The 13,449-nt window shown below is 41.8% G+C and overlaps 1 protein-coding gene across 16 annotated transcripts in view; it reads right to left on the reverse strand.

The window, feature by feature from the left end:
• CLEC16A (C-type lectin domain containing 16A) overlaps nucleotides 1–13,449 on the reverse strand; it is a 188,109-nt gene that overhangs the window by 105,643 nt on the left and 69,017 nt on the right. For all 16 annotated transcript variants that reach the window (XR_012161151.2, XR_013636404.1, XM_073362451.2 and 13 more), the window contains 2 exons: nucleotides 10,705–10,755; nucleotides 7,029–7,157 (listed from right to left, as the gene is read on the reverse strand). Coding sequence is in view for 14 of the 16 variants with exons in the window: in XM_073362451.2 (XP_073218552.1) it covers nucleotides 7,029–7,157; nucleotides 10,705–10,755 (180 nt within the window). In the remaining 2 variants the exon portion in view is untranslated. The remainder of the gene's footprint in view (nucleotides 1–7,028; nucleotides 7,158–10,704; nucleotides 10,756–13,449) is intronic.

Genomic DNA, 13,449 nt, shown 5'->3' on the forward strand with positions numbered 1-13,449 from the left:
TAGTACTGGTTCTACAGCACCCAGCAGTAGGAGGCGGTCTACTTCTTGTTGCAGAAGGTGCTCGTGAGAGGGGTCCCTGAAGAGGGTCGGGGAAGGGTGTAGTCAGACTGTATGATCGCCAAAACCCATTGATCTGTGGTTAAATCGCAGCCCAGGCATGGTAAAATGCTCTTAGGCAGTGACCAAACAATTGTGGGATGGGGTATCTGTTGGGGCTGGGGGCGTGGGGAGGTCGCGCATACCCTAGACCATGACTTCAAAATCGTGGCTTAGATGTAGCTGGATGGATGGACGAGGCCTGGTTCTGTGGAGCTCGTTGTCTCTGAGCCCGTTGTTTGGGTCTGTTCTGAGTGAAGTATCGTGGTTGTTGACAGTTAAACGAGGTGTCTCGTGAGCTCTGGTATGGTGTACAGCGAGGGCGTTTGTCAGGCAGTGGGTGTATGCCTAGTGTACGCAGCATTGCTCAGGAGGCCTTCGTAGTATGGAGGACGTCGTCTGTTTGAGACGAGAATAGTTTATCCCGATCGAAGGGGAGGTCCTCCACTTTTAGCTATAGTTCTTTTGGAATTCCCGAAGCCTGCAACCATGATGTTCTTTTCATAACCACAGCTGTTGCGGTTGTTTGGGCAGCTGCATCCGCTACATCCATTGAGGCTTGCAGCGCAGTGCGGGCTATTAACTGACCCTCATTGATAATGGCATTCAATTGAGGATGTTTATGCTCAGGGAAGTCCTTTATGAGCTCTCGTATTTAACTATAGTTAGAGTAGTCATAATTTGCTAGTAGAGCAGAATAGTTGGCAACTTCAAGCAGAAGGGCGGCTGACAAGTAAACTTTCCACCCAAAGAGGTCCAATCTCTTGTGTTCTTTATCTTGCAACGAGGAGCAGAAATGAGGCTGTTTACTGCGCTGATTAGCAGCCTCTACCACCAGAGAATAGGCATGAGGGTTTGAAAACAAAAATTCCATGCCTTTGGCTGGAACAAAGTATTTTCTGTCAGCCCTTTTGTTGGTGGGTGGTGCCGATGCCGGTGTTTGCCATATTACCTCTGCAGGCTCTATCATAGCCTCATCCACGGGGAGGGCAATCTTGGTCGATGATGCTGGTTGCAAGATTTTTAACAACGTATGTTGTTTCTCCTGCACCTCATGTAAGGCAATTTCTTGGCTGTTTGCTACTCTTCTGAAGAGTTCTTGGAACTGTTTCAGATCATCTGGTGTCATAGGGGTAGACGGCATCACCGCTTTGTCTGGTGCGGAAGATGAGTGTGGGGAAGGTGGTGAATCATCCACGTCTGCCTGAGATAGTCTCTCTCTCGGGGGGGGGTCAGAGGTTTCTCTGTGTGGTAATGATGGGTGTACTCTGGAACCTCTTGTTGCTGGGGAAGGGGGACCAGAATAGGGGTTCTGGTATGTGGGCCAAGGACCCCATTGTGGCCATTGCATGGGGTAAATTGGCAATGGGTAAGGCCAGTACTGTGCATACCAGGGCTGTGAATGCTTGGAGAGAGGAGGCTCAGGCTTCACAGCATTCCACATAGGTCTCCTCTGTGATGGGGATGAACGTTGAGAGGACAAGCGGTCGTCCTGCACATCTCCTTCCTCGCCACTACGCATTGAGAGTGGTGCGGGAGATGAAGAATGGTACCGTGCTATGTAGCTCGGGGAGTGTTCAGTGGAGCGCAGTGGCGACTGCGGTGCCGAAGAAACTGCTATGTCAGCAGGACGCAGGAGTTGCGCTGGTCCCGCCTTGGGGTTGCGGTCGACCGTTGGAGTGCTGACCGGTGCTGGTTTCAGCTTGTTAGGCGGCAGCAAGTCTTGGGTCAGTGCCGGTGGTGGCAGCATTGATTGCGGTGCTGCTGCCTGTGCCACGCTCTACACTAGGGTAGTTGGTGCTGTGGAGGAGACTTGATGTCTCAACTCTGGTCCCGCACGTTGGGGCTCAGCGGGGGTCCACTGAGGGATGGTGCTGGAGGAGCCCAGTGCCTCGTAAGTGCTCACTCTGGATGAGTGGAGCACTGAGGGTAATGACCTCACTGGGGAAGCTCTCTTTTTCTGAGAGACCCTTGCTGGAGAGGTTGATGCTCGCTTCCTGACAGTTTTGGAAGTCGGAGCCTTATCAGAGCTCATGGATCTCTGTTTATGAGACTCCCCGGAGGACGTCTCTTAAGGAGGTTGGAAAGATTTCTCCAGCAGAAGCATTTTCAAGCAGAGATCCCTGTCACATCTTGCCCTTGTTGTTAAGTTGGTGCAGTGTATCCACTTCTGGGTATTTAGGAGTTTCTCCCAGACAGCGAATGCAGGATTTATGGCCATCAGAGACTGGCATCGGTTCACGGCAGGAGTTTTAAATCCTGTGGAGCCTGGCCTGACTGCAGTTAAGCCTCTCCTGCTTCTCAAGAAATAAGGGTGGGAGTTAATTGTAATGGTAAACTGTAGAAACTGTTCCCAAATGGGGAGTTAAGGAGAGAAAAAGGTCTTTCTTCTCTTCCCCCCCACTTTTTTTTTTTTTTTTAAAAAAGGAAAATCTCTAAGAGGAACTAATGAAACTATGTAACTATGTACAGACTAAGACTAACTAAACAATGTAACTAAGTATAGACTAAAAAGAAGTTCCTATGTAACTTGTAGCTTCCCTCCCCTCCCCCCAGAAATGATCAAAGAGAGCACTGGCGCGGAGCTCTGCCTGCAGCCGAGGACAGCTGAGAAGGAACTGAGGGGACGGTCAGGGGAGCAAGCACTACAGGAGGTGCCAACGGTTGCATGAGACTACTCCTGTGTGCGCCCTTCCCCCGACCCAGTACTGCTGCAAGAAATCTCCAATCTCCAGCACAGGGATGCACCGACACCTAGAGTGGAGCACCCATAGGGACACCACTCGAAGAAGTAATAAATGTTCACTAGTCCTTTCATTAATCTCTTAACTGTGTCATGTGTGATTAGAGTCTAGTCTAGTGTACGGTTGTTTACTTGTATAAATATAAATATAAATATACAGTAGCATTATACTCATTCTTATCTGGGGAACCGCTCTACTGCGGGGGAGTATGGGACACACGGGACCACTAGATGTCCTTGAAGCCTAAAAGGATGCCTGCCTTCCCCCCTCCCGTTGGAGCTCACAATTCCCAGTTGAGTATTTCAGGAGAGACCCAATACCTCTTGGGGCTTTACTCAGTAAGTCAGTAGCCATTTTGAACATGGAAAGCAATTTCTCACTTATCCCCTGTAATCCCACAAGAGTGCAACTGGCTGAACTATATTACTGGTAACATGTTTGAGCTAAATGAATAAGCATTGATAGAAACAGTATATTTAGAATATTTTTGGAAATATCTGCTGTTTCACTTTTTCCTCACAGATATAAGCAGGCACCAGCAATTACACATACATTCAAAGAGATCTAAAGCACAAATACATATGAAGTTGGAGAGTGCTAATCTCTATAACGAACATTTTATAGTGGCAAGACCAGCATATCTACTACTGCACTCTAAATACCAAAGGGAATTAAATTTCAAATTATGATTCTTAAAGGGAAAGAATCATTTAAGAACGTAAGAGCTTCCATACTGGTTCAGACCATGGTCCATCTTGCCCAGTATCCTGTCTCTGACAGTGGCCTATATCAAAGTTTAAAGGGAAGTGTACAGAAGAGGGCAATTATGCAATGATCTTTCCCCTGCCATACAGGCCCAGCTTCTGGCAGTGAGAGGTTTAGGGACACCCAGAGCATGGGGTTGCGTCCCTGGACGTCTTGGCTAATAGCCATTGATGGACCTATCCTCTATGAACTTATCAAGCTCTTTTTAAACCCCAGTTATACTTTTGGCCATCAGAACATCCCATGACAATGAGTTCCACAGGTTAGTTGTGTGAAAAAGATACTTCTTGGCTGCCTATTAATTTCCTCAGTGCCCCTAGTTCTAGTATTGTGCAAAAGAATAACGCAATATTTCTGCATTAGTTTTTTCCACACCATTCAGGATTTTATAAACCTCTATCATCGTATCCCCCTTAGTTGTCTTTGCTAAGCTGAACAACCCTGATCTTTTTGATCTCTCCTAATATGGAAGCCATTCAGTGCTCTTGATCATCTTTGTTGTCCTTCTCTGAAACTTTTCCAGTTCCACTAGATCCTTTTTGAAATAGAGCAACCATAATTGGATAGAGTATTCAAGGGGTGGGAGCACCACAGATTTATATAGAGACATCATGATATTTTTCTATCCCTTTCCTAATAGTTCCTAACATACTGTTATAGCCTTTTTGATCACTGTTGTGCATTGAGCGGAAGTTTTCAGAAATCTATCCATGAGGATTCCAAGATCTTTCTTGACTGATTCAGCCTTCCCTCTAGGCTCAGAAAACAAGGCAATATCTAAATCATCTTATTTCTGCCTATATAACATACTCAAGATCTGGTTTTTCCTTGTCCTTAGCACCAAAATTCACTCAGGCTGTTATCTCACATCCTGACTACCTCAAACTTATCTCCTCAATTCCATTTAAAATGCTGCTAAGACCACCTTCCTGGCCAGGATTTCCCTCTGAGTCAATTAACTGACTTTTCCCTCTGCAACCAATACAAGATGCTTCTCCTTACCTTCAAGGTGCTTCACAATTTAACTGCTCTAATAAATATTCACTGCTCTAATAAATAGAACATTGTAGTTGCTTTTTTGTCACTGTTGTCAAAAATGCCAGCCTCCATTGCCTGCTTCTCCAACAAGCACCCTCTATATGTCAATCCTTGTGGGGGGAAATGACCATTCCCATGAAAATTTGGGAACCCAATACACTATCCTCATTCAAATCCCTGCTTAAGACTTACTTCTACTACGATGCCTGCAGAACACTGCCAGGTGACAATGTTAACAAATGGCAACCTAAAATTACTGCTACCAATATAATTAGTCTTCTTCATTCATAGGAAAAAACTTATACCTACAAATGGTATGCATTGTTATGAAAAAACATGTTTGTATTACTCTCCCCACTCCCACCTGACACTGTTCTCTTTTACCCAATGGTTACTTTTTGCCAGACTAAGATTAATGTCTTTGGGGCAGGAAAAGTATTTTGCTATATCTATACATCTAGCACAATGGAGCCAGGTTGGGGCTTCTGGTTGGTGCTTCATGCTGCTACTGAAGGGTGAATTAGACAATGAAGCTGTCATGAATACAGAGGGAAGAGTAGCATAAAATCCCTCCTTGGCAGCTGTACCAGGTTGCCTTACCTGTAAAGAGTTAAGCAGTTCAAACCTAGTTGGCACCTGACCAGAAGGACCAATGAGGAAAGAAGATACTTTCAAATCTGGGGTGGGGGGGGGGAAGGATTTTTGTTGTTCTGCGTGGTGTTCCCTCCCTAGACGGAGAGAAAAGCCAAGCAGGTACACTATCTTCTGAAAAATATACCTGGAATAATCCATCTAAAACCACAGAAACTGAGTAGGGCAAGGAAATGCATTAGGTTTTGTTTTGGCTTGTGAATTTTCCTATGCTACAGAGGTAGCTTCATTCCTGTTTTTGTAACTGTGAAGCTGAGCCCAGGTTTTAAATCCTCTGTGTTTTAAATCTTATTACCCTGTAAAGTTACCTTCTATCATGATTTTGTAGGTGTGATTCTTTTACTTTTTTCTTTATAATAAAAGTTCTTCTTTTAAGAACTGGATTGATTTTAGTGTCCTAAAGACAAAGGGTCTGGTTGAGCTCACATTGCTAAGGCAACTGTTTGGTATTTTATTCTCAAGCCTCTCCAGGAAAGGAGGTGAAGGGGCTTGGGGGGATATATTGGAGAGGATAGGGAGTTCAAGAGACCCTTCCCTGAATTTTTGTGTAAATCACTTGGTGGTGGCAGCAAAATACCGTCCAAGGACAAGGAAAGGAATTTGTGCCTTGAAGAAGTTTTAAGCTAAGCTGGTAAAATATAAGTTTAGGGGGTCTTTCATGTGGGTCCTCACATCTGTACCCCAGAGTTCAGAGTTGTGGGGGTACCCTGACAGAAGCAAACTTTTGATTTTGGTATAGGATAAAAACTACAAGTATGGTTAACAGGAAAGGAAAATTTACACTGAGTAGCAGAAAAAGCATCCTAACGTGAGAGTCATTAAACATAAGAATGGCCATACTGGGTCAGACCAAAGGTCCATCTATCCCAGTATCCTGTCTTCAGACAGTGGCCAATGCCAGGTGGCCCAGAGGGAATGAACAGAACAGGTAATCAAGTGAGCCATACCCTGTCACCCATTCCCAGCTTCTGGCAAACAGAAGCTAGGGACACTATCCCTGCCCATCCTGGCTGATGGGTCCACCAATGGCTATCCTCCATGAACTTATCTAGTTCTTTTTTGAACCGTGTTATAGTCTTGGTCTTCACAACAATCCTCTGGCATGGCATTCCACAGGTTGACTGTGCATTGTGTGAAAAAAATACTTCCCTTTTGTTTGTTTTAAACCTGCTGCCTATTAATTTCATTTGATGACCCCTAGTTCTTGTGTAACAAGGAGTAAACAATTCCTTATTTACTTTCTTCACACCAGTCATAATTTTATAGACCTCTATTATATCCCCCCTTAGTTGTCTATTTTCCAAGCTGAAAAGCCCCAGTCTTATTAATTCTTCCTCATATGGAAGCCATTTCAAACCCCTAATAATTTTTGTTGCCGTTTTTTGAACCTTTTCCAAGTACAATAGAGAAAATTGTCCATTACCCAAATACAAATTAAAGTTACCATATACAAGAAATACCGTAGAGAAAACATTTCTGTACTGGATAGGGTTTGACTAGGTGACCTCACTGTGGCTTTTCCTATCTTTAGTTTTGATTCTATGATGTAATTTCCAGTATATTGGCCAAAAATACTTTAAGAGTTCATTACTATATGGATAATAGTCATAAGTTTAGTTGTTTAATTGATGCTCTCTGTTGACATAACATTTTTCCCACGGAAGGTGCAGCCAGCTGCCTATTTAGGGAAAGTGTCATTTCACAAAAGGATTTAAGAAAACCAGGCTTACTCACTCTTCGTGTTCTTTCCACATCTCCACATGGCAGTCTTTTCACAAAATCAATACCAGTTAGTGGTGTCCCTGTTGGTGGGAGCAGAATGGAGGCATCCATCATCAAGTACTCCACATTCATGGGCTTAATCTATGAAAATAATTCCACATTCAGCATACATTACAGCAATAAAGGGAATTTGCAAATTCACTTTCAAATGCAACTCACTATTTCTAACAAACCCCAGAAGTAGCATACATGATATTTTCAGGACTCGTGTGTATGCATAGATATAAAATTTAAACCAATACAAATATTGTTCTGTTCTACAAATATACTCTGTCAATATTTGCTCATTCAAGTTAAAGCCTGTTTTTTTCCCCAAACAAAAAAGTGGACCAAACCAATAAATTCATATTGGAGTTTGGGATTTTACTGATGTACAGCAGTGCACCCAGAAAAGGAAAGAGCATTACAGTGAATATAAAATAGATGTTAATATGTATTTCTAATATTTTAAATCTGAAGTTTGCCTAGAGAGTACATGTTTTTTCAGATGGTGTCCCAAAGAAAAGGGGAAAATAGGTGTGACAGTGCCCCCAATAAGGCTTTATGGAAATATGCTTATGAATGTATATATGACAAAACTAGAATATGTTTTATACTACATATGCCATGTAATATCTCTGTAAAGTTTATGATCTACTGAATCTATTAATCCTATTTGTATGCATGTATCATTTTTGTGTTCCAAGTTATGAATATTAGGTGTGTACTGGCTTGATTTTTAAGTAGCCTTTGTAAGTATTTGGTCAGCTTCTTGAGAAGGAATGTGCAAGTTAAATGCCCAATCAAGAAGCACTTAATGGACAATTGATCTTGAAGATACCAATCCACATCTGAGCTTTCCCAGGAATGTGGCTTGGCTGGTAAGAAACTCAGTCATACATGGACATGTACTTGCCCATGTGACTCCAAAACTCCATTTTGTAGCTGGATTCTACACAAGGGGAAGGGGGTGTGTCCACCCACAGGAGAAAGTCTATTTAAACCCCTGGGACATCCCTCCATTTTGTCTTCAGCTGGCTCAAGAGATAGCCTCTCCAACCCCAAGGATACCTGAAAGAAACTGGAACAAAGGACAGTAACTACTGGGGGTGTGAGTGATCGCTGGACCCAGACTAGGAGACTAGTCTGTAAAAGTCAGCTTACTGGGTAAGGTTTTTATCTATATTCAGTTTTCTTAGACAGACTTGCATGTTCTATTTTATTTTGCTTGGTAATTCACTTTGTTCTGTCTGTCACTACTTGGAACCACTTAAATCCTACTTTCTGTATTTAATAAAATCACTTTTTACTTATTAATTAACTCAGAGTATGTATTAATACCTGGGGGGGGGCAAACAGCTGTGCATACCTCTCTATCAGTGTTATAGAGGGTGAACAATTTAGGAGTTTACCCTGTATAAGCTTTATACAGGGTAAAATGGATTTATTTGGGGTTTGGACCCCATTGGGAGTTGGGCATCTGAGTGTCAAAGACAGGAACACTTCTTAAGTTGCTTTCAGTTTGTCTGTAGCTTTGGGACACGTGGTTCAGACCCTGGGTCTGTGTTGCAGCAGACTGGCATGTCTGGCTCAGCAAGACAGGGTGCTAGAGTCCCAAGCTGGCAGGGAAAGCAGGGGCAGAAGTAGTCTTGGCACATCAGTTGGCAGCCCCAAGGGGGTTTCTGTGATCCAACCCGTCACAGTAGGCATGCTGGATGGCTGACAACTGAAGCCTACTCTTGTTATGATGATGTGCTTCCAGATGCTGCAAAACAAGACAGGGCTGAAACAGATAAGGATCTAAGCACTGTAATCTCAGACTGGTGTCTGCCACAAACAAAGGTTCTGAATGCAGGTCCCCATGGCTTGCTAATAATATAATAATAATTAAAAAAAGACTTCTCAGCATCATATACCTTTTGAAGAAATTCCTAAGGTATTTAAAATGTTGCATAACTCAGTTAAAACTGTTTTGGTGAATAAGAAATTTGGTGGGTATTAATCTGCAAGATTAAGATAGCAGAAAAAATAACATGGAAGTCTAAATTAAAGATAATGCTATTGTGAATGCATAACTACAAGAAATGAACAGCTCTGAGATAAGATGAACCAGCTATCTTAAAGATAAAATCACATTCAGGAACAAAGTTGATCAGGTTTCTTACTGAAAAGGTGAACTGAGTTCAAAAATGAAGCTAACATTTTGAAGTACAGTTCTACCCTGGAAAAGTAAAAATGCAGATATGGCACCATCTGACTCAGATCTGCTGATGCTGGTGAAATACAAACTTTTTTACTCATTGGCCCTGCAGAGACAGCAGTGAGCAAGCTAGTTTCTACTCCTCCTCCTGCTTCAACAGAATTATTCACTATGAACAAATCACATACCCTTTTGTAACCCTGTTAAAGGCAACAGATATGCACAGATGTCATGGACTACCTCATTTTGCCAAAAAAGCCTCTGTTGCATTCTCTCCTTCAAGCACAACCATTGTAACTGGACTCTTAGGGCCTGATTTTCTCATCTGGTGGTGTAAATCAGAAAACTCTTATCAAGTTAATAGATTTACATCAGTCTAATGTTGGCATAAGATGGGAGAAGAATCTGGTCCTTAGATCTCAGAATGCATTTGCAGAACTGCGAGAGAACAACTTTGATTTCATAGCACATGGACTCAGTGCCAAGTAGAGAGATAATACACATGGAACCATCCAGCACGAGTTTTTCAGGCACTTTTCAGAATAGAACCACACCAACATTCAGTGAAAGCTATTCAATACGCAAAGATTGGAGGAAATATTTCAGACCAAAGATTTCCAACCTCCCCACTTTGAGCAGACTCACAAGGTTCCTCCCAATGTTAAAAGATTTTTTTTTGTAATATACAAACTGTAGGTTGTACACTTTAATAGGAGATGTAATTGTTAATTATTGTGCCTCCTGCTATTATCTAAGAGGAAAAAATATTTGTGACACTAGCAGTCTGGCAACCCAAGGTCAGAGATGCCCAAACACTGTTTTAAGACATGATGTTTATAGGTTAAATATTAAATCTTTGCAAAATCAGGGACCGTTCTCTGGCCAGCATTATGATTATAGCAATGTCAACTGCCACTAGTATCATTGCTCAGAAAAATCAGTTTTAATTAAAACTGTCTAAACTTGAGTTGACAAGGTATAAATCATGGAGATTATTACACAGGGTGTTATGCTGCTGGAAGTGCCATCTTTCAAATAGGATGTAAAATCCAGGCTCTGCTGTTTGTTGTCAGTAAGATTCCATTCCCCATTTCACAAGAGAAGCAGTGTATACCAAAACTGGGATCTAGCATGAAAACCAGGGTTAATACATTCTACACACCTACCAGAGGAAAAGAGGATTTTTTTTACTTCCATTGATTAGTGTTTCGGCATGCTGTTAAACAGATACTACACTTCTCAGGGGATTAAGTGATCTCTAGGCTTTTTATAGAAATTTAGAGTATTGGGGAATTTTTAGATAAAAGGCCTTATATTAAAATGTAGTTACGCTCCTCTGAGCAAAACACATGCAGTTTTATTATTCCAGTCCTATAAATAAAATCCTTGGTATTTTGTGAGGTTTTACATCAGCATTTCTATTTTAATCTCTATTTTCTAATCACTTACTGTCATACTCCTGTATTCGTCTTCAAACATATCCAGAAAAATCTCTTCTCCCTTAAAAAAACCAAGATATTATTTCTCCATGTATAAACATATACATTAGGGATCCTGGGTCATGGTTGAGAAGCCATCTGTTTTTCATTACCCACATTTCTCGTAAGTCACCAGTAAATTCAAGTAAAAAAGAAATCCTGCATCATTGTTCAGTACTCATTCTTTTAAGAACTTACCAAAATAGGAGCATTTCATGTCTGTTCATTAATTGTTTTGGGATATTTGACATTAGTTTATTGTTAGGAGGAGTTAAAGTGTCAGACTGAATATTTCAGTTCTCTCATGATTTGTTTACAATGCACTAAAAGAAGTGCAATGCTGTAAACATCTCACTTAAATAGGGGAAAAAAGAAAATATTTAAGATGCTGAGAATAAATTATGAGCCTTCTAAAGATAACTGCTGAGCAAGAAGTGTCATTAATAACCATGTGTTTCCCTAATGCTGATAGAGTCCCTGATGTACTCCAATGAGGTTTAAGTTTCAGGTTCTGTTCCATTCATAAGTAGCAGAACCATGTAATAAACTATAATCATACACCTCTGATACCTTGCTTGTGCTCTACTCACTAATCCATGTTCAAGACAAAATTGTTACTAACCTGTTCTATAACTGTTTTTCTTCAAGATGCGTTGTAGATGCCCATTCCACTTCACATGTATGTGCACACCCAGTGCACCAGAGCTGAATATGTTTTTTTCTTAGCAGTACTCATCAGGATGGCACAAGCACCTTTTGCATGCTTGTGTTACTAGCTAATGGTATAAAAGGTGGAGCTGTCCTCGACACACCCTCAGTTCCGTCTTACCAGATAAATTCCAACGTAGAGTGGAAAAGGTGTCGGTTGTGGAATGGACATGTGCGATACATCTCAAAGAACAATTACAGAACTGTTTTTATTCCTTAGAATGAAGGCACATGTTCATTCCACTTTAGGTATCTTACAAGCAGTTTACACTGGAGTAGGATTTTGGAGTCTACCTGAACAATTGAAGAACTACTTACTAAAACTAGGCATCATTTTTGGATTGTTGGGATATAGCATAGTGTCTTGTTAAAGTATGCACCAATGACCATGCTGCAGCTTTACAAACATCTCTTGTCTTTGGCCTCTGCCAGAAAGCAGCGGAAGCCACTTGGGCTCGTGTGGAGTGAGCTTCCACCCTGACTGGTGGAAGTACTTTGGCAATGTCATAGCACAGACTTATACAGGATGAAATCCACAATTACATCCTCTGCCTAAAAACTGGGAGAGGTTTCATTCTGTCTGCAACTGCAACAAACAGCTGGGTAGATCTTCTGAAAGATCTAGTTCTGTCCAAATAAAATTCCAGTGCCCTTTTGGCATCCAAAGTAGGAAGTCCCTCTTCATCCTTACGAAAATGTAGCTTAGGAAACAAGGATGATAAGTACATGGCTTGATTAAGGTGGAACTCAGAGATGTCTTTAGTGAAGAACTTTGGATGAGGATGTAAATATACTTTATCCTTATAAAAAATCTGTGTATGGAGGGTCAGATCCCCTTCTCGTGAAGTTAATGGCCACCAAGAATACTACCTTCATAAACAGAAGTAATGAAGAAGCAGTGGCCAGAATCCTGGCTTCTATCTAGCATCTCCTGGATTATTTGCTTCACTGAAAGCATCAAAATTTCTCTAAATTCCCTCAGAAGCTCTCTCTGCATTCCATCCACCAATAGAGAACAGATCAGTGTTTTCTAACCATATGACCATCAGATTCTTAAAGGGTTTGGAAGGCTGTTTCCCCATGTGGCAGATCCCACTCCTCCCTGGGATTTGAATTTGGTACTAGTAATGCTGATGGGTCCTTAGAAATTCTGCTACTACCATCATGCATTTTATAAAATCTCACAGGGCTGCCAATAGACCAAAAAGCCAGGCTGCAAACTGATGAGTGTTGTGGACCACAAATCTTAGGAACCTCCTGTGGCTCTGGTGGATAGCCACATAAAAATATGCATCACTCAGGTTGCTGGGATCTATGAGGGGATGATAGATGCCAGGGTGCTTACAACGCATTCATCAGTGGTCATGTAGAACATCAATAACCTGTTGGAAAAAATATGGATGGAAGAAACTAATATGGTAAGCTGGTATCCTGTCCTCAAAAAAGCAGTCAAATAGCCTGACTAGAGGCTGCATACTGACTCAAGGAATCTGCATTACAATAAGGTGGTGGTATTCTTCTGTGTCTCTTTCTCCATTGTGGTGTTTAAGTAGGTAGAATAAGTATCTCTGAAGAGGCTGAAAGCAGAATTGCCTCCTTTTAAGAAAGGGTGTGTAAATACCTCAAAGATTTTAACCTGGGGCTCAACTCTGTGTGTCTACATAACAGCTCATCAATATTTTGAGAGAAAAGGGTAGGACCTTCAAAGGGAAGATCCTAGGTTGCCTGCTGAATTTCTGGTGAGAGACTGGATGACTAGCCACAAACATTTGCATATAGTTATTGAGGATGCCATGTCCCTAGCCACTGAGTCAGCCCTGTCCAAGGCTGTCTGGAGGGAGGTTCTAGCCACTAGTTTACCCTCCTCTATCATGGCTGGAAGTGCTGCCTGGCCTCCTCCAGCAATTTGTTCAAGAACTTCAGCATAAGGTCCCAGAGTGCGAAACTGTATCTAGCCAGTAAGACCTGGTGATTGGAGATTCAATACTGAAACCCAGATGTGGAATAA

This window comes from Lepidochelys kempii, chromosome 10 (assembly GCF_965140285.1).
Source record: "Lepidochelys kempii isolate rLepKem1 chromosome 10, rLepKem1.hap1, whole genome shotgun sequence".
Lineage (NCBI taxonomy): Eukaryota > Metazoa > Chordata > Testudines > Cheloniidae > Lepidochelys > Lepidochelys kempii.